General features: G+C 37.0%; 1 protein-coding gene and 1 long non-coding RNA gene across 2 annotated transcripts in view; one reads left to right on the forward strand and one right to left on the reverse strand.

Moving 5' to 3' along the window:
- The first annotated feature begins 1,529 nt into the window (after window positions 1–1,529).
- The window catches only part of LOC139962945 (ribosomal protein S6 kinase alpha-3-like), a 71,988-nt gene continuing 51,007 nt past the window's right edge, over window positions 1,530–22,510 (forward strand). Inside the window, exon 1 of the mRNA XM_071963363.1 lies at window positions 1,530–1,755. Coding sequence (XP_071819464.1) covers window positions 1,696–1,755 — 60 coding nt within the window. The 5' untranslated portion in view covers window positions 1,530–1,695. The remainder of the gene's footprint in view (window positions 1,756–22,510) is intronic.
- On the reverse strand, window positions 4,866–22,507 carry LOC139962949 (uncharacterized). The gene is made up of 2 exons (XR_011791405.1): window positions 13,863–22,507; window positions 4,866–13,436 (listed from the first exon to the last, which is right to left on the reverse strand). It is a non-coding gene; the product is annotated as an uncharacterized lncRNA (long non-coding RNA).

Raw genomic sequence — 22,510 nt, forward strand, 5'->3', positions numbered from 1 at the left:
ATCTCCCTTATGAAATTTGTTTAAGTGCTCTTGGGCTAACTACACTTGAATTGAGGCGATACCATGGTGACATGATATACGTTTATAAGTTCCTTACAATTAATGATTCTTTAGGTGCTTGTGATTGTTTGAAGGTTTCAACTATTTCTCGAACTTGTAGTCATAGTCTCAAATTAATTAAAGAGTTTTCTCGTCAGGATATTAGAAAATTTAGCTTCTCTCAAAGGGTTGTGAATGAATGGAATGACTTGCAAGAATGGGTTGTTAGTTATGACTCTGTGCTGTCATATAAGAAAAACATTGATACTTTCTTTACTTCGAGTTGTCATATGTAATGGGGTGAAGGGTGCATTTTTTAATTTATTTTTCTTTCTTTATTTCTCTTTTTAATTTTTTTATTTTATAAAAAAGTTTATTTTTTATAAATAAATATGCTTGTGTGTGTATTCCTGTGCTGGGGTTTTCTAAAGTTGGGCTTTCCATGGGAAAATGTGGCCTACTTGGCCCTTTAACCTGTGATGTTACGTGATGTCTGTGAAAGGCCAGTTGTGAATTTTTGTCAGTGGATGGAAACAATTACACCCGCTTTGTTCCACACCTCTTCATGCTAGCCTAAAAATTTATTATTTGTATACTATTCTTGCCTCATCCCAACTCCTGTTCTATTTCATCTCTAATGGTTATTATTACCCAGGAACCCCCATAACCAATGCAACCCATATTTCAACTGTCATGGCACTAGCATCTTCTTTTTTCCTTAATTTCCTGCCTTACTGATGGCTCTTCCAATATCATGTAAGCCCAACCTCCTGACCAGCGAGGCCTTGAGGGTAGGCAATTCAGGCCGGCAAGTAGCCAGGCATTGAGTGGGGAGAGGGGGCAGAGGAGGAGGGAAGGGAGTGGCACCAATAATTTAAGGAGGTGGACAATACTTGTGTCCAGACACTTCTATAGTTTTTGTACACATCATGCTGGCACAAAAGAGGCAGTCTGCATAGGGGCAGTCCCCTCTCCCTTGGCCCAAGCCTGAGCAATTCCATTAGGGAAACCAACACCCTCTGTTCTGACATGGGTTTAATAATCATAAATAATTGATGAATGACAAATTAAATTGTTTACAGGTAGCAAATAATTTTGATGTATCCAATCAATGATTACTTTCAAAATATGAATTTTATGGCATTAAACTTCCGTTCCACTGAGGCTGCAAAATGTTGCTGCAGAAATGGGTTGGATCCTCGTGCTAGGTGAATATTATTGTGCTGCCAATATAGCATACTTATTATGAAGTTAATACAGAGGAGTGTCTGATCATTGTTGTTCTGTGCCAGCCACCATCCTCAGAAGTTTTTGTTCTTTATTCAACCTGAAAGAAACATTGACAAATGATTTTGAAGCCCGACATCCCATACGTTTAACACACAAATATAGGCGTTCCGTATTAATTTGTAAACCGGTACTACGCCCTCGTATTGTACTTCCGTTCAAGTGTCTATGTATGATATTGTGTTTGACGTACATTCAATATGCCACACATTGTCTACTGCCATATTGAACGTGTCAACCATCTACTCAACGACCCACTAAGCACTACCTTAAAATAATATCGGCATTTGGTGACTACTAGTCTTTTCTCACAAGTTTCTTTCGATCGTATTCAAAACAGTCAAGATTTTTCTCGGAGTGTACTCAAAAATGCCGCTACGCGAGTTAGCGGACCCGTGGAAGAAGATCCAAGTGAGGCAGGAGATAGAGGTAATGTAATCTTAGGCACTCTGTGTTAGGACGTGTAGCCTAACTTCCATTAACGTTAGGCTACAGTTGGACAACCTGAAATTAGTCAGCCAGGCTAGCTTAACCACAAGGTAACACTTAACTGTTAGCCTTTCTGTTCTAACTGTTAGTGCACTACTAGCCTAGAGCTGATAAGAAATCTTGTTTAAGAATCATTTCAAACCAATGATAGGGCCCTAAGTAGCCTAGCCTAAGCCAGCACTGTCACTAGTCGAAAGTAGTTAGTCTAGTAGTAGGAGTCGTACTAGGTAGGACAGACAAGTTAACAACTAATAACTAACCCTTTAGAAATTAAATCCTATCTTAACTGTGTTAGGTACAACCTTAGCAAAATGTTATAAGCCTGACATTAGGCTAATGTTACACAAATTTGCTAGGTGTAACTGATGTAGGGACTAGGGTTTTTGGTGATATGGGTAGTAGGTATTATGGGGAAAATAATAATACTTAGGAAAGTCATTAAACTGCAACTCACCAAATTACAATTTAGACAGTCTCTTGTCTATTAACAGCAGATCCTCCGAAGTCCAAACTAAAAAGGGGTCTTGAATGAAATATATTTATATGAAGGATATTAATGATGAAAACAATGAAGGTCACTTTTCGGTAAAGAAAAGATCAGTGGCGAGTGGAAGCTCCAAGAAAATAATAATAATAATAACAAATGAGACTTATATAGCGCCAAATCAGTATATAAAAGTCACTGCTCGAGGCGCTTTACAAAGAAAGTAAATTCATTTCCAAAAGAACAAGTGAAAAATGGTTCTTAAGTAGACTTTTGAAAGTAGAAAGTTTATAGCATGTTTGAATGTGATCTGGTAACTTGTTCCAGAGATAAGAGCCAGAGTATTTGAAGCTTCTGTAACCATATGTCTTCAAGCGTGGTTTAGGAACAGCATTAAATACAGTTTGTTGGAGGAGCGAAGTGTGCGAAAGCACCAATTTCCAGTAGAATTTGTATAACAAAGATGAGAGGATGTTAAATAAACCTCTATATCTTGCGGAGCGACATGGGGAAAATGGTCATAAATTCCTTTTTCCAAAATCCTAAAACAAAGGCCTGGTCCTTTCATGACTGAAGGGGAACATCGAGTTTCAGTCCACCTGGACAAAGCAATTTGAAGATTTTGCGTCCCTGGCCAAAACATTGAGTTCCGGACGCAGAATCCTGCGTTCGTAGCAATGCTGGTACCAATGATTTAGTTAGTTGGAATGGAAAATTTATTATTGCGTTGTTCGTGTTGTGTGTTTGCGTCCCTGGCCAAAACATTGCGTCCCAGGCGCAGAATCCTGCGTTCGTAACAATGCTGGTACCAATGATTTAGTTGGTTGGAATCAACGATTTATTGTTACAAATACCTCTGGGGTGATCAAGGGAGCTGGTAATCTTGGTTCTGGCTGTGAGTTGGGACTTAATTCTTGGACAATTAACTTAAATGAGAGCCTGGGAAACTAAATATGACTACCAGGTTCCAAACTGTGATTACCCTTTCCAGAAATTTGTAATAACTGGCAAAATGTACTAACATCATTTCCATTTTCAGTTACATTTAATATCCAGTAAATGCAACTGAAAAAGCAGTTCACATCTGTTGTTCTTGTCATCATTTGGTGTTCAACGTTTCCTTCCTCTTTGATGCAGTATTGTTACTACAATTTAAAAACCTACCTCCCAAGGCACTCCATAACTAAAGTATGTTTGCATCTGCTCAGAAAATCATACATCTTGCAGTTTCCCATGAAACCATGGTTTAAATTTCCAAGACAAGAATGCACAATGCTTGGTCATAATGTCCCCTACTAACACATTGGCTTACCCCAGAAACAGTAATGTCAGAATGACTGTGAGAATGAGAGAACTATCATTGGAATGTAGTAACCAAACATTCACACCTGTACAACACTCAATAGGACTACCTGACATGACCTGTGCCAATGTTAAAGGCATATTGTAAGTCCTGACTGGAAATTTGAAACTCATAACCTCAAAAGTAAAATGAAGATGAACTTCATACTTGGCATGTTGATCCACCTTAATAAGTACAACAAACTTGTTTTCTGTTAAGTTCCAAGGTCATTTGAGGTCACCAGAGGTCATGTCTGTAAACTGTACTTTGTTAACAAAGTTTAGATGACCTTTCATGTAGCATGTGAATCCAACTTAGTAAGCACAAATCCTCCATAAGTGAACTTGAAAATATTTTGTGCAGTGTTTTGTATAAACCAGGAAAGGAATCAATGAACCTCTAGTATGCTATGTGTTTTCTGGTTTAAAAAATGCCCTACTTTTCCAACCATTCATAAAATTAGAGCCTCGTAAATCTTGAGTCTCTACACTGCATTGACTGCAACAGCAAAAAACTAGGCTCACAATGCACTTTATGATCTTATATCCATGTATAAAATTTTGTGTCCAAAATGGCAATCCTGCATTTCTAACCATGCTGTTGATGCTGATATTAATTTAGAATCAGTAATTTCCAAAATCCTGCTGTTGGTGAGCTGTAAATCCATTCATGTTTGTAGAGTAGATAGGACAATGGCAAATATGGTGCATCGGTATATATACCGGTATACCCATTGACGAATAATGGTATTACCCGATATACCGGAAATTTTCATGGAACCACTATTTCCAGCGTTAACTGTACTTTCAAACACTAGCATGAACCTATGGACACTAGCCTAGCCTACAAATGTATTTGCTCGTTTATGACGACTTTCCCATCTCTCTCTTTTCTTTTGCAGCAACTTATTTAAAGATTTGATTAAAAAGAAAATAAAATACGAAAAAATCAGTGTTGTTTACATGTCTTTCATTTTAACGCGGACGTACACTCCACTACGGGGCCCAGTCCAAACAGTACAGTAGCATATAATCGGTATGGGAATTACCAGGAAATTGAGTATTTGGAAAGTAATGCATAGACTTAGTATGATACTAGGGATGCACCGGATCCAAATTTTTGGATCCGGCCAGAACCGGATTTTGCCGGATAGTACATGAAATGGAAGACCCCATTTATGAGATTAAATATGACTTGAAGTGGTGTTATCTACATTCTTTAATAAAATAACTACAATATAATTGTTGACAAACTTGATACAGTATGTTAATTTGTTTGCTGGAAAAATACTGCATACTACCTATGAAGTTTGTTTTAAAACGGGAAGCTACATTTCACAAATCTCATACTTTATACTGAATAAAAAGATTATTTAATTGTTGTAATAACACTACTATCTGGATTTAGAATTGTCTTTTATTATTCATTATTTGGTAACAAATTTTTACACTGCAATATTATCTGTAAAAAAAAAATTTTAAAAAAGAGCTTCATATTATTACAGTAGCTGTATTTTTTAGTTGATCTTTAGAAACAGTGGGTCAGACCATTGAGAAAATTAAATTAAACATGTTAAACCTAATTTTTCCTTACTTTGAATGTTTTTATTAATTTTTGGAAATAGTTTACATTGATTTAAGTTAATACCAACACCTTTTTAAGGAATAATTCAGGCTAGATTTTGAAAAAGATCCGGCCGGATTTTGAAAAATATCCAACCGGAACCGGATAACTGCTCACTATCCGGCCAGACCGGATATCTGGTGCATCCCTATGACAGTATCAGGCTGAGAACATGAATATATACGTATTGCGCAGAATCTGTTTCTTCCCAAAACAACTTGTTAGAGCATATGACCATGGACCTATTAACGAAATAATTTTGTTAATAGCTCCATGATTTGACATACTACGTGCTCCAAATGGAACTATTAGCTCCATGATTAGTCGTAGGAAAGTGTGGGTATTATTATACAACGTGACTGGAGAATAACTTTTATTTGTCAAGTAGCAGTCGGTAGAAAAGAACTTTGGGAGAGTCCTTTTCTCAAATGTAAAGAGAGTGACATCTTAGAACCGCAATAGCTCCGTAACATTGTGAAAGTAGTGAGATAGAGACCAGATTATCCCATCAATTAGTTTACTATGGATTGTTTTAAAACTTTGATAAAACTTTGCCGATCTTTCTGACAGTAGGTACAGAAAGCTTGGCATGCACAAATGTCTGTATTTTACTTTCGTGTCTTTATAGACCTGCTTCAAGCACATTTTACCAGCTCAGGTTTCTCTTAGACCGCATTGCATCGCTAACAGCAACTGCAGATTCCTTGCTACCAAAAAATGCATACATGTATTGTTATTAATGTACACACACAATGTGAAGGGCAGCACCTGAACTCCCTAGTTGAGAAAATAAAAATCAGTTCATCGCGCAACCCTTTTGGAACACCTGTGATCTGTATTCTTTTTCCACCCGGCTACACTGTATATAGAATTTTTAATGCATCTTTTAATCGTTAATCTCTTGCCTTTGTCTTTCCTTCTTTCATTGGGTTCTTATCATATTTACCGTTTGTGATTTGTTTATACTTTTTATTCCTTGCCATTCTGTGAGCTTTGGCGCATCTGTTCCCGTTCCTTGTTATTAGCATTTCTTATGCATTTATTGTCCTACTGTTTGTTCTCTTATTGTTGTATAGCATCGTTTTTATATCTTACTGTTTTTTCTGCAAGCATGTAATTTCCCTATCGGATGCAATAAGTTTATCTTATCTATGTACCTACCTCTCTCTGGAATAATAATATTGGCTTAATAGCGTGGATTGAGGATAGAGCAATTATCATATTTTCTCTGGAGGGGGTTTTACAATAACATCTACACTTCAGGAAGATTCTCCACCTGGCACAAAAAGTTTTTTGTGTTAACAAAAAAATGCTATGCTGGGGCCGGGGTATGAACATGAATTATGGTGGGAAGTAATTATATAGCATTAAAGGAATTGTCTGGTGGAAGATTTTGATACATTGTCCTTGTAGTTATTATTTTTCTCTTTCTAACCATGTAAAAATTGTCCCCATTCGACATTTTCTTCTTGTAGAAATCTGGTTTTCAAATTCACCAGTTTCTCACCAAAAGTACCGTTTGTTCGAACGCTTCAATATGGTGTTTGACGTAGTGCTTGCAGATAGGCAAAACAGGCGACTTGAAGTTAGCACTCCCAATTCCGCAGCAAATTAACTCACGTGTAAGCACATTGAATTGCCTCATATATATAACGTACATACTCGCGAACGTATATACTACGATGCTCAGTTGGTGTACTTGTATAGCGTTACACATAGTACACTCACACTCAAACCACAGTTCATTAACTGTTCTTCGAACTCGCGGAAATAAAATTCACAGATCAAATTAACAGTAAAAGGAAACTTATAAAGTATTCGTTAAACCGAAAGATGAAACTTGGCGGGATCGATGTCATCGCAGAACTGTCCGATTGTAAACGTTACAGTAGCCTATACACGCGAACATTCTTCGCGCTGGAGCTGGATACCGCGATGTATAAACAACGAAGAGCCTGCTGTTAAAACTTATCTTGTGTTACACAAAGACCACGAAACCACCGATCTACTAAATATATTGCGGCTTAAGGAGTTTTTTATATCATATCTAATTTATAAGAAATTTCACCGGAAATTATTGAAGAAATTGATCGAATCGTTGTCAGAGCAGAATATAGCGCTGAAAAGCTTAGGCTTCTCAGAACTGTCCGATTGTCAACGTTTGAGTACAGCCTACATGCGAACATTTTTCGCGTTGGAGCTGGATAGCGCGATGTATAGCCTGAACAACTCAGAGTCTGCTGTTAAAATTTACCTTGTGTTACACAAAGACCACGGAACCACCGCTCAAGTACATGGTGGCTTAAGGAGTTTTTGAAAACATAACTAATTTTTAAGAAATTTCACCGGAAATTAAGGAAGAAATTTATCTGTATACACACGCTGGTTTTGTTGTGATTACCGTATAGGTACTGTGCGGAGGGTGGGTTATGACGCAATCTGCTATGGCAGAGCTGACGTCACGTATTGTACTGTTCAAATCATATTTGAAGTGTCTATCCATAACGATTAAAAAATCGTTTCTCTGTCAAACGCAACATTAGCGTTCTCATACTTTGACAACATGTTTGGAAAATTATTTACTATTTTTTAAGGTAACTTCTTTGGGCCACCAGACAATCCTTTTAAGTGAGGGAGAAAATTACTGCATGATGTGAAGGGGTGAAAATACTTTTCTTTTGTGCATTTTCAACTTCAATCAAGGTAAAATTGGATTGTTGACCCTATATTTCAGGTACTGTAGCTCCATTTTTATGGAAGTCGAGGTCAAACTGTCACATTTAAACTTTTAAACAAACGAAACTGGTCGTTTAAACATTTAGATCATTAAACGTAAATGCACAGCCTTAACACATGCCATCCAATCCCTTTTTCCTGGTGTGACGAAGCACGTGTTTCAAATCCTCCAACAGGTGCTGTGCTGTATTCTGTACCTCCCCCCCCATCCGTACGTAGACTGTTCCATATTATCGTGTGTAAATGCAACCCATCTGTGCTCGTGCGTGGCCGAATAGGCTTAAACCATGTTTGAAGGTGAAAACGCAAGAAACATATCAGTGTGTCCCTTCAGTGATCTTTGGTCTGGTACAGTACAAGCAAACAAGGGCTAAGATTGTGCAGCAACAATGTTTACAGTTAACTTGGGATGGTAAGTTTTACACTATAAAGGTTAGCAGCCAGAGGTTCCTCAAGTTTGCATGTATTATCTGGGTCGGAATTTTTTATTGGGTATTATTTTTTGAAGGGTATTTAAGATTTGTTTTGGATAGACCTGGTATTTTTGTATATTTGTTGATGACAGCTTTGAATACCGTCAGTATGGGTATGAAGGAAATACCCGGTACTGTATATCGACCCACCCGAATCACAACTCTCATGGCATTTTAAGACCCATGACTCTTTACCAGCTTTTTACCAGAAATTCTCATGTATGAATCTTTATTTTCATTGTTACTGCTAATTACCTTTAATACTTTACAGTTTACTGTATGCAATATATTTTCCACTCCAAACTCCTTTCTTTACATCATCTGTCCTGAAACATCTTGAAGCTGGTTTTATGAAGATTAAGTTAGGGGAATTCTATATGAGATTTCCTTGGGGTTTTCAATGCATCAATTCGAGCAGGAAAGATGAATCTAATGAGCCTTAAGTTTCAGGCATCCTGCAGGGAAATCATTGAAAAGTAATGAAACAACTTGAAGCAATCTAATTGAAGGTAACTAGACCATCATAGGAGTAAATTATTATCTCATGACCCTACATGTAATGTATAGGGATAAGAGATATTGTACTTCACCCCACATCAGAAATGTGAGGTAGTAGTTGGTGAGTGTGGGTAGGTGCGTTTGTTTTGTATTCTGAACGAGGACTTGAACAAAAGAATTTCAGGTCCTCGGTTGTGATTTCTAAAGAATCACCACGTCCTTGGAAGAATTCTATTGTATGGGATATTGTTATCTTCTTGTCCAGAAACCTAAAAAAAAGATATTTTTGGATAGCATGCAACACTTTGAGAATGTAGGCGTTTGGCAAAGGTATATTGATGACGTGCGCCCAGTGGATGGTGATCTGAAAATGGTTGAGAGGACACAGTTTTTAACCTGTTATAACTATGAATACATTAGTGCTTTGGATAATCGTATTGATCTATAGATTAAATATGTCTAGCATTTTGTAGAGTTGTGATGTTATACAGTCATTCCGCCACAAGTGGTGCAATTTTTAAGTTATGTTGTAATTATAGATCAACTGTATACACTATACACACATTCAACTTAAAGTATTTTCATGATTTTATGTCAAATGTAGTTTACTGTATGCAATATTGAAAATTAACTTTGCAAACTTGATCAGTCATACATCATGGCAGTGATGCCTACAGTAGATAGAGTTTATCATTGCCATACACATACATTAGCTTTCTTGCATTCTTGATGCTCAAGAACTAAGTGCCTTGTGCACTCTGAGCAGAGGTGTTACTTTCACACCAAATTGATATCTTTATTGGTATACACTACTGTGTCAATTGGAGGATATCTCCTGTATACTTTAACATAGATTTGGAGGCAAGAGACTGAGATAAGATCTTAAAGCAACTTGTGTAGAAGATGTGACCAGAAGGTTTATCTACCTTTCAAGATATATTTACAACAGTAGGTTTCTTTCTTAATTGACCATACCTTGACAAAACCACTACTTTTCTGGATGCATGTGCCATGTACTTTGTTGAAATATTCATGATGGTATTCCCTTATCACCTACTGTATTGTTTGTGAAGAATCTTAAAAGGATTGTCTGGTGGCCCAAAGAAGTTACCTTAAAAAATAGTAAATAAATTTCCAAACATGTTGTCAAAGTATGAGAATGCTAATGTTGTGTTTGACAGAGAAACGACTTTTTAATCGTTATGGATAGACATTTCAAAATGATTTGAACAGTACAATACGTGACGTCAGCTCTGCCATAGCAGATTGCGTCATAACCCACCCTCCGCACAGTACCTATACGGTAATCACAACAAAAACCGCGTTTGTATACAGATAAATTTCTTCCTTAATTTCCGGTGAAATTTCTTAGAAATTAGATATGTTTTCAAAAACTCCTTAAGCCACCATGTACTAGATCGGTGGTTCGGTGGTCTTTGTGTAACACAAGGTAAATTTTAACAGCAGACTCTTCGTTGTTTAGGCTTTACATCGCGCTATCCAGCTCCAATGCGAAGAATGTTCACATGTAGGCTATACTCAAACGTTGACAATCGGACAGTTCTGCGAAGCCTAAGCTTCTCAGTGCTACATTCTGCTCTTACAATGATTCCGATAAATTTCTTCCAAAATTTCCGGTGAAATTTCTTATAAATTAGATATGATTTCAAAAACTCCTTAAGCTGCCATATATGTAGTAGATCGGTGGTTTCGTGGTCTTTGTGTAACACAAGATAAGTTTTAACAGCAGACTCTTCGTTGTTTATGCATCGCGATATCCAGCTCCAGCGCGAAGAATGTTCGCGTGTATAGGCTACTTTAACGTTTACAATCGGACAGTTCTGCGAAGCCTAAGCTTCTCAGTGCTACATTCTGCTCTTTCGGTGTAACTAATACTTTTCAAGTTTCATTTTACTGTTTATTTGATCCGTGAATTTTATTTCAGCAATTTCGATGAACAGTTTATGAACTGTGGTTTGAGTGTGAGGTTACTATGTGCAACGCTATACAAGTACACCAACTGGGCATCGTAGGATATACGTTCGCGAGTATGTACGTTATATATATTAGGCAATCCAATGTGTTTACACGTGAGTTTATTTGCTGCGGAAATGGGAGTGCTAACTTCAAGTCGTCTGTTTTGCCTATTTGCAAGCACTACGTCAATCACCATATTGAAGCGTTCGAACAAACGGTACTTTTGGTGAGAAACCAGTTGGTGAATTTGAAAACCAGATTTCTACAAGAAGAAAATGTCGAATGGCGACAATTTTTACATGGTTTGAAAGAGAAAAATAGTAACTACAAGGACAATGTATCAAATTCTTCCACCAGACAATTCCTTTAAAGAGGCCATGACACGAAAAATCCAACTCATCGAAAGTAACTTCCTCTGAATCTATGAGAAAATCTATGTTCAAAACTATCCTCAACACCTTGAAAACCTCAAGGACTAATTAGTAATTAACGTTTTAATATTCGCATCCGAAAATAGATATCTGAGAATGCGATTTCACAACAAGACAATGATGACGTCATGTTAGGAACACACGTGCAAAGCTCAGGCATGTATCGGATGCGCGACGATCATACCGTTCCATATACAGTACACGCACATTTACACTGAGAGAACAACCACTGTATTACGCTATATCGTTAGAAATTTCAAGTTTGTTTTACGACTGTTGTAAAATATCCGAGAGAAATGCCGGTCCGTTGTGTTGTTGGGGCTGCATAAATATCATTACCCATGCAATTAGCCTTCATCCATGGCTGAAGGACGAAAAAAAACACGGCGATTATGACCAAGTTAGTGCACAACACCAGCGCCGATTTCACTGGGCCTAGCCAGTATGCAGCTCCGAATGAAGCGAACACTTCACGGAAGCATACTACGATCCCTCCTTTTTGTTATGAAATAAAACAAATGGACTTTAACGGTTCGACATAAAAGAGTCATTCTTCTGTCAAGTAATCCACAAAAAACTACTCTGAAGACCAGATCGGGGAACAGGAAACCTCCAATGGGGCAAGTGGCGATCCTTAGGAGGTAGCGCGCCGAGCACTAGTAGTACTATAGTATTAGCGTTACTACACTGAAGTCGCAATAGACGAAGAGATTTTACTGTATCATCAAAATTAACACCCCCTTCATTGCTCTATTGTATACTAATAAGCTATGAGGTTAGCTTCAGAAGCGATGGGTTACATCTTCTTGTGAACAAATCTCAGTGCCCCAATTTATTTCTGGAATATGCTGGATCAGTTAATTATAGCAATAATTTCTTATTCCTATTCCAGGAAAACCATTTATTATGTTGTGGAGGGAGTGGGGATGGGTCAAAATAGGTAGGTAAAAAGATTTTATTCCAAAGGTTGTTTAATTAAATCTCAAAGCGATTTATTTTAAAGTCACAGAGCCAAAAATTCACACAACATAGTTCAAGTGTTAAATCATTGAACAAAATTTATTCAATATCAGTTCTAGACAGTCATTCTGGACAATCTGAACTAACATTAACAACAATCATTGTATTATATGACATAAAAGTAAAACTGTACTTTCCATAAACATTATCATTCTTAAATTACACTAATGTAATTTGTGACATCAAAGGAGGTTAAAAGAAAACAACTTACATGAATTTTTTTGCTTTAAGCCTACAAAGCAGTTGCATGTCCATCGCTATCAATCGTTGTTGTGACAAATTAATTAGAATAATCCAGAAGCAAATACAATACAGGGTTATTTAAACCAAGAAACACTGCACGACGCAACTCATATGCAAAAATGTTACCCACGCAGGACGACATGTACAACACTGATGGGCAATGTGAAACACAGCATCACACGCATTAAAACAATCGAAGACCATTAACAGGGTGTACTGCTGAGTTTTTGAAGAAAGACTACAAAACAAACCAACTGCTGCTGAAGAAACAGTCTAAACATTCAAGAGTTCTGCTGCCTCCATTGGTCTTTATTATGACTTTTCTGTCAAATATCATTGGTGATATGGATATTTTGGCTTCCAGATTAAAGGTACGAATCAACAAGGTAAATGCCCCTAAAAAGATCAATGCCCGTTCCCTTATGCACATATTATATGACATCACGGTCACACCAATACTTGTGTCTAAATGCTTCAAATCATGCCTTTTCTTTTATTGTTGATGTTGGGTCTGGAAAATAACCTTTTCATCCTGAATTAAAAGTCTTGAATTTCAATATATCAACACTGAGGGAACCCTGACGGATTGATAATCCAACACAATCGTAGTTTAGAAAGGCTTCCTATACAATGAGTTTTCTCCTGGCAACTTGAATCCAGTGTAATGACCATTGGCTGGAAAATCACTTCTGATCCTTTGGACTGCACATGATGGTAGCACAACCCTGACGTGTCTTGCTAGGAACCCCAAGTATCATTGAACCTGTTGACCGTAGGCTATGTATCTGTACTGCCTGGGAAAAAATTTATGAAAGTTCAAAATGTATTAATGTTGGCCATGATGTCCACAATAACAAGCAGGCACACAATGTACAGTTATGGTTACATTTGTTGTGATTTTACACCTTCCATGTATCATGAAACATTCTTTTGTTTCAGAAAATTGATTTGCAAAACTCCAGGCCAAAGTACTAGCCAAGTAATAATGAGTATGAAATAACACATATGCCTACCTAGCATGGCTGCATAATGCAACTTACATCCCCGAGCCAAACTTTCAGTATGCAACCAACCCTACTAGTACTACACACTCTACATATGGGTTGTAAGTTACCGTAACACAACGCACAATACGGTTTAGGGTGTTCCGCGAATTCCAACAACACATGCACAAAATGGACTGGATTTTGTTTTTAAATGCTTCGTTAATAAATTCTTACCACGTTGTATGTTCCTTGCAATGGTTTCGAACGGATTTCTTCTTCGATATGTTGTGGAGCTTCAATTTCGGCTCGTTTAACAGGCTCGAACTGATACGGTTCTAACACCTCCGCTCCACCCTCAGCGTTCGGTTCAATATTGGAATGATCATCGCCTTCACTCTCTGCTTCGAATATGAGAAAGGGCACTCTAATTATAGCCCAATTTCACTGCCTAGTGAAGAACCATTATCACTTTGAACTTCGGTTGCCGCATTTGGCTCTGGATCCGCCATTTCACAGGAAATTTTGATTTGATATCGCACTTGTGATCGGTGTTTTGTTTAGTAACTACTAGTGGTATGTGTACTTGTCTACTGTGTACGTGAATGGTACCGTAGCAGCGACAACAAATATGTGTTCAAAACGTGACGTCACATGACGTCATGCGAATCGGAAAATTTTCGAGTAAACAAAGTTTCAAACGCCGAAAAGGGTAAATTCATTCTCAATTTTCGACTTGAAAAATCAAGTTTTAAACTGGCAGATTGGTTGATACATGTTTTAGAGAACATTCTTTAATGGATCCCAAAAATATAGGACTTTGAAATTTTCGTGTCATGGCCACTTTAAACACCTCCAAGCCCATTTAACACATGATTCCTTGCCTACCATAAGAGGAAGTTATGGGATGGTGATAGCATTTGTGTGAGGGTGTTTAAGCGTACTCTGTGTGTATCTGTCACTATGCGATGCATTGATTTTTGTAAATACTGTAACTACAAAAAGGAAACGTTGGATTAATTTAAAGAAAACTGTAGGATCATGAACTTAATACTATATGTGGTACGCACATCCACCTTATTGAGTACAACAAATTTAGAATGTTCATCTGCTTCTTAAAATTATAAAATGTCTTCAGTTCTCTTTGTTTTAGAAAACACATTTTAAAAGATACAAAATCTACATGGAGGTTGACATTAAATGATCGCTGTACATCATTCACCTAATTGGACCTTATAGTTCTATGGATCGCAAGATCACTTGTGTCATTAATAAAATTTCTTTTTAATGTTTGTGCAAACACAGGCTTTGGTCAGTAGTTTGATATTTCACAGTATGTTCCATTTTGCTCACATCATGATTCTAATCAATGTAATATGAATTATGAAGTATGGAATACTTAACTAGTTTCTGCAATGTTCTTTTATGATTGGAAGTGGAATATACTTAGGTAAGTTTGTGCATTGCTCTGTACCTGCATATCAGTATTACAGTGAAACAAATTGCACAGTAGAGGTTCAGCTTTGTGCAAGTTTTTTTTCACTGTAATATTGATATACAGGTACAGACTCCATAGCAAAACCTTCTTTCAGCAACTTTCACTCAAACCAGATTGGTTAAAGAGATTATTTACACTTATTTGATTTACCTCTTAAGATTTAATTTTCTATCTCCTTGATTGGTTTATTAAAGCTTTGCAGCAAACTTTCCTTCAAAACTAGGACAGGACACAGAAACCACTTACTTGAAATGAATAGCTACTTTTCTAGTGAGTTTATGTACACAGGGACAAATAACTTAATTGACAATACAGTGCACTTAAGTACAGTGTTAAATACAGTGCTTATAGTACGCTATTGAGTAGGATGTGGCCAAAATTGACAATGAGTCTGTTTATGCTTCAGAAAGTCTTTAAAGTGACTAATTGAGTTTACTACTAAAGCACTGCTTCTGAGCACAGTAGCATGTTTTAATAGTACTTTTGTTGAATTTGCAGTACAGCAGTATAGTAGTATGAATTAATTGGTTCATATTTGTTTTGTAGTGTAAGGTTTTGCCACACAGCTAAGATTAGCAATATTCAACAAGAGGCCAATTCATCTCATTACCAGCAAACACTGATATCAAATTATTATTTGTTTTTGAAGTTTTTACATGACTGCATGTATTTGTGAACCCTACACTGAACAATTTTTCCTTTTTGGTTCCTTGCTTTTTGCAAAGCAAGGAACCTATGCGTTCAACTTGGCGTGTGTGTGTGTGTGTGTGTGTGTGTGTGTGTGTGTGTGTGTGTGTGTGTGTGTGTGTATGTGACGCTTGGCTTGTGTACACGATATCTCAATAAGGAAATGATGTATCATGATCAAACTTGGTGAGTGGATGGCCCATAGTAAGAGGAAGATCCCTATTGTTTTTGGTGCCCGCAAAGGTCACCAAAGGTCAGTTAGATGCCAAAAACCAATATATTAAAAACAGCAATAACTCCCATTGACAGGGTCCGACATGGTTGATATTTTGGGAGTAGTTGTGAATGGGGTAAGGCATCGTTTCCAAACATAACGGTAATGTGATCCGAGGTCAACAAAGGTCAATTAATGATAAAAAACTAGTATTTTTGCGATAACTTGAGAACGAAATGTCCGTTAGGGTTGGGAGTTGCTTCAATGTAATCCAATTGTCGACCCGCACCTCGGTGACCCTTGACCTCAATTTGACCTTTGGTGACCTTTACGTGTTTTTGGGGATTTTTACAGTTTTGATGCTATTTTCAGATGTCAAAGGTACCTTCTGAACATAAATGTCAATAGGTTGACCCCGTGTGACCTTTATGTGCGAAGTTATATGGGGTCAAAGTTTTTCGGTCGGAGTTAGGATGGTTGTACAGACTTGTCGTTTTGTTTTTTGGAATCAGGAGATTGAACTACATCTGAAACCAAGGTCAAAAGGTCAAAGGTCACATTAGAAAAAATGTGCTTATTTTGGGAGGAAACGAGCAAAAAAGAAAATGTTTGGTTTTGATGCTAGATTTGGATACCAAAGGTACCTTCCGATCAAAAATGTCAATGGGTTGACACCTGTGTGACCTTCGTGTGCGAAGTTATACAAGGTCAAAGTTAATTTTCAGACATTTAATGCAATAACTCCCAGTTCCAAGGTGTGACGTGGTTGATATTTTTGGACAAGTTGCAAATGGTATAGGGGAATATTTTCAAACTTAACGGTCATGTGATCCGAGGTCACCAAAGGTCAATTAATGTCAAAAAATTAGTATTTTGGGGGTAGAAAATGGGCAAAGAAAAGAATGTTTGATTTTGTATAGTTTGATGCTCTAATTTAGTTCTCATCAATCAAAAATGTCAATAAGTTGACCCAAGGTGACCTTTGTCTGTTAAGTTATATGAGGTCAAAGTTAATTTTCAGACATTTAGTGTAATAACTCCCAGTGCCAAGGTGTTACACAGTTGATATTTTGAGACAAGTTGCAAATGGTATAGGGGAATATCTTCAAACTTAACGGTCACGTGATCCGAGGTCACCAAAGGTCAATTAATGATAAAAAACTAGTATTTTTGGGATAACTTGAGAACAAATTGTCCGTTAGGGTTGGGAGTTGCTTCAATGTAATCCAATTGTCGACCCGCATCTGGGTGACCCTTGACCTCAATTTGACCTCTGGTGACCTCTGGTGACCTTTTTAGTGTTTTAGGGATTTTTACAGTTTTGATGCTATTTTCAGATGTCAAAGGTACCTTCTGATCATAAATGTCAATGGGTTGACCCCCGTGTGACCTTCGTGTGCGAAGTTATATGAGGTCAAAGTTAATTTTCAGACATTTAATGCAATAAATCCCAGTTCCAAGGTGTGACAAGGTTGATATTTTTGGAGTAGTTGCAAATGGTATAGGGGAATATTTTCAAACATAACAGTCATGTGATCCGAGGTCACCAAAGGTCAATTAATGGTAAAAAACTAGTATTTTTGCGACAACTTGAGAACAAATTGTCCGTTAGGGTTGGGAGTTGCTTCAATGTAATCCAATTGTCGACCCGCATCTGGTTGACCCTTGACCTCAATTTGACCTCTGGTGACCTTTTCGTGTTTTGTGGATTTTTACAGTTTCGATGCTATTTTCAGTTTTTAAATGTACCTTCTGATCATAAATGTCAATGGGTTGACCCCCATTTGACCTTGGTGTGCGAAGTTATTGGAGGTCAAAGTTAATTTTCACACATTTAATGCAATAACTCCCAGTGCCAAGGTGTGACAAGGTTGATTTTTTTGGACAAGTTGCAAATGGTATAGGGGAATATTTTCAAACTTAACGGTCATGTGATCCAAGGTCACCAAAGGTCAGCTAATGTTAAAAAAGTAGTATTATGGGGGTGAAAATGGGCAAAGAAAAAATGTTTGAATTTTTACAGTCATGCTCTATTTAGGTCTCACCGATCAAAAATTTCAATTGGTTGACCTCCGGGTGACCTTTGTGTGTGAAGTTACATACAAGTTCAAAGTTAATTTTTTGACATTTCATGTAATTAAATCTCAATGCCAAGGTGTGACATGGTTGATATTTTGGGACAAGTTGTGAATGGGGTGGTGGAACATTTTGAAACTTAAAGGTCATGTCATCTGAGGTCACCATTGTTATCATATCTGTTGACACGCTTGTAGGTCTCTTATATTTCTTACATTTGCGACGCCATATTTAGATCTCAAAAGTGCCTTTTGATAAAAAATCCGATCACATTTTGTGATCACAAAAGTGTTGGCTATAGTGTTGGTTACTTTATGGGAACATGTAGGACCACAATTACTTGGACTATTTCAGCCCAATCTTGCTTGATAATATTATGTGTATTGTCATATACCCCAAGCAAGGAACCACAGTGCCCTTGGGTTCTTGTTCTTGTTCAATTTATACTTACTTTTCACACTATGAAGATTACCAATCATTGTCAGTCAGTGTAATTCAATAACTAGGCGGACTTTGTCCTCTTGTCCGCACCTAGACGCAGGAAATAAACCTATAGTAGGCTACGCATCTAGGCACAATGCAGTATATGCATTGCACATATTTACAAGTTAAAGCCTAGGTATTAAGCGATATTATTTTGTTCGTATCCATCTGACATGCTGAAAAAAAACGTTCCTTGCTAGCTGCAAGTTCCAAGATAGTAAATGATAGTAGTAAACATTGCTGCATGGGTATTGTCAGTGAAATCCTTACAGACTATTGTTTTTTTTTAACTTGAAGCTCAGAGGGTACCAGACAGTTCTGGACATTGTCAGACCTTTTCGGACATGTACTTTAAAATCGGACAACTGTATGGAACACCACTGTATGCACAACTGGGTCATTATATGTACCAAAAGGAAGGAAAAATCAGTTATGGTATGCAGGCACAGCACACATATGCAGGATTTTCTTGCTGGTGAGGTGGAATCGTTATAATCTGATCTTAGCTGGTCAGCACCACACAACAGGCAGTTAAATATGACACCTTAGAGGGCATTTTGGTATAAAAATGCCCAGACAAAGCTCTACTTCGCCCAGTGAAAAGGCAGTGGTTGTCACTCGGACACCACGATGAGGTCAGCTTTGAGGGACTTTTGGTCAGAGAACTTTCTTTTTTAAGAATGACTACACATTTTTTTTGGTCCCTTTATTTATTTCTCATTCATTATACTAAAACTTTTGAGAAGTAAAACTGTCAGAAAATAGTAACAAGACAACAAAACATAGCTGCCAATGATGGCACAACCACTTCATAAACAAGCTATCAAACACTATGAAAAGACTTGAGGTAAAGTAGTAGAAGGTAATGTTACTTAAATGAAAGGCAAGACCAGGAATGGCAAGAAAGTTTGGTGGAACAGTTATAAAGTACATGATACAATAATATGTCACCCTATATAAGATATAAGAATAAAATATATATATGCTCCCAGCAAAAAAAATGTACCCTAAACTTACAGGGGTAAACTATGGTTGAAATTAATTAGGATAAAACATGGTAAAGTTACCACAGTAGCCCTCTACAGAATAAAAGTATGGTACTGTACACACTTAATTTACTTGACATAAACTGTACCATACACTGTAAAACTGTTTAACCTTTATATTGTTGTCATCAGACCTCGACAAATAAGGTCGTCAACTCACCATTGTAGAATTTTAGCTTTGACCATTAGAAAATGCACCACGCTCAACAGTTTGGGGAGTGACTCGTGGGCTGGTCAAACCCCAATATTAGCAAGGTTACCATGTTACAAACATTTCACAGAATGATGAAAGCAGTACTGTACCTTGGCAAACTTGAAGCAAGTTCAAATTGTAAACTAATTTTTGTCAATGACCAATATCAATGGCAATTAACTGTGTAAAATGGTTTGCTATCTGCACCTGCATTATTTTGAGAATTTCGTATCACTGGAGGTTGTTCATGAACTTCACAGAGCATTTATAAACATACCGCAAAAACAATTAAAATCTAATATACAATTTACTACAGGGAAAGATTTGAGCTTAAGAAGTACAGTACGTAATGTGTTTTGAGGGCATTCATAAATATGTATGTATTATATGTATTTTAGATCCCCCTGCAAGCAGGAACTCGCGAAGAAGCCGCAAGCTGACCGAAGTCAGTCTCTAAGATTCATATTTAATGTCCATGATTATGAATTGTCAATCGTCAACAACTCCGTAACTGGACAACATACATTAATCTTGGAGTGACTTGAACTCAGGACATCGTGACTCGGAACATCGGGACATATAAGTTGTGTTCATATATTAATTTCTCAACCAATTGAAAAAGTTTATGGAACATAGATATCATGACGGCTTGGTTATGTGCAGGCAACCCCTAAACAGTGGAGTATAGTACTAGCGACCCAGGTTTAGAGTACTAACAATAAACATTGGTCATCCCCATCTCTAACAACAGTAGGATAATATTAAGTTGGTTCACAAAATCCTGAAGAAAAAAATGTTTCGTGCCAGGATACCAATGCACTTAAGGTTGCCAAATTGCTCTTAAATTATTTCTTGAGGCATTTTCTACATGCCATAGTTCATAATTTGCAAACTTTACAACAATTATCTAGGATTTTTGTCACAAGTTTGCTGTTATCATTGACATGATTTTTGGGCAAACAGTTTCAGATTTTCACTCAACATGAGTTTCAAGTGGAAGATAGATGCTTTTTCAGCCTTAGATTTTAATTGCGTAAAAGATCGCTTTGATTTAGGTTGTGTAATGGAGTATAAGTGACATTTTTCACGCACCATTCTGCAGCTAAAAGACAGATAAATAACTTTGAAAATGTATGAAGTCGCGCTTACTTAGTAGCCATTCAAAGTTGCATTGAGGTACTGTATACGCTGCACACCTAGCTACTGTATATGCCTTGTACTAGAGGAGCCCTAATGTTACATAAGCCACGCTACCATCGTAGGTATTTTTGCTGATGTTCTTTGGAATTGTTTTAGAATTGTTAGACACTGCAGTGTTCCTGGCTGCTTATTAATTATTCTGCGATATGATATTCTTTGTTCATCATTTCATGGAAAAAGTTAAATTTCATTCAGCACAGAAACATAATTTTCCAATCTGTAATTATGTAGCACAAATTATGATACAATCAACCATTGGGTGAAATTTAAGGTAATTTGTGTTGTACTGATTATAGTTAAGAATAGGGAAAACTGTGGTACACTTAGGGTACAACGCTTGTAAATTTAGGGTAAAACTTACTGTGGTACAATTAGGTAAAACCATTGTATAACAATGTTAAGTACAAAGTCTAATCTAGCCAATTTTACCAAAAATGTGCATTTTTCTCATGTAACGAAAATCAAGCAAATTTAACGGCACTTTTTGGAGCCATGAAGAAAGGCGCCAAATTCAATGGAGATTTATCAGAAGTACAACAAAAATAGAAATTTTTACTGTTTCATTATGAAAAATATATGTGAGATTCAACTTTCTGGTCATGGAAGCCAGCGACGCCTTCTTTTGCATGATTCAAACATTTAAACCAGAGGGGTAGGTCTCAAGCAGTTTGCGAAATTTCATACGTCTGACTGACCAAATTTGGGGGCTCATTACCTCGTTCATTGACAGGAACATTGACAGGAACAGTAGGGAAAGTTTGAACGAGTACAATACTAACTGGAGAATCCAGTGAAGAGAATGTGTTATCCAGTGTCTAAGAAATTGTAAAATAGTTTGTGGCAACGTTGTGTAATTTAGTTTGATCTCATTTCTCCCCACAAACCCAATAATCTATCCTTTTTTCACAGAATTCAAACTAAGTAATTTGCAATTGGGTCAAAACCCTAATGGCAATGTTCTGCACTGTTCATGTGCACACATATTTTCTTCTTAGTTCTGGTTGTAAGCTTCAAATGTTTGAAAGAGTGAAAATAATTAACATACACTGTTGATTGAAGTATAACATACTAACATAGATCTAATCATGCATTTGTGTATGTTCACTAGTTTATATTTACTTCATAACTAGATAGTCTAATTTGCAATTGGCAGTTCAGATTAATCTAGATGATTCCTTACACTGTAGTTATAAAGATCCCTTTGCAGATTATGAGTGGATACCAAATAGTCTTTTGGTATGCCTTGAAGTACAATACTTACCTTGAAATATAGTCCTGCATACTGTACCTTCTGGTCAGTATAGTAGAGGTTTGTATGTCCCAGTGGTACTTTGATTTGCCAATGGTGGATTCTCCTTGATGGGGAACACTTTTTCAGTAACACTGGTCCTCTCAGGAAGCATTAAGTTAACAAGGTTTATAGAAGGGGTTAAATTGCTTCCGTAAGTCGATCAGTTAATTAATGAATGTTCTTTTTGATCTGTTTCA

The sequence above is a fragment of the Apostichopus japonicus genome, chromosome 21 (genome assembly GCF_037975245.1).
Source record: "Apostichopus japonicus isolate 1M-3 chromosome 21, ASM3797524v1, whole genome shotgun sequence".
Taxonomy (NCBI): domain Eukaryota; kingdom Metazoa; phylum Echinodermata; class Holothuroidea; order Aspidochirotida; family Stichopodidae; genus Apostichopus; species Apostichopus japonicus.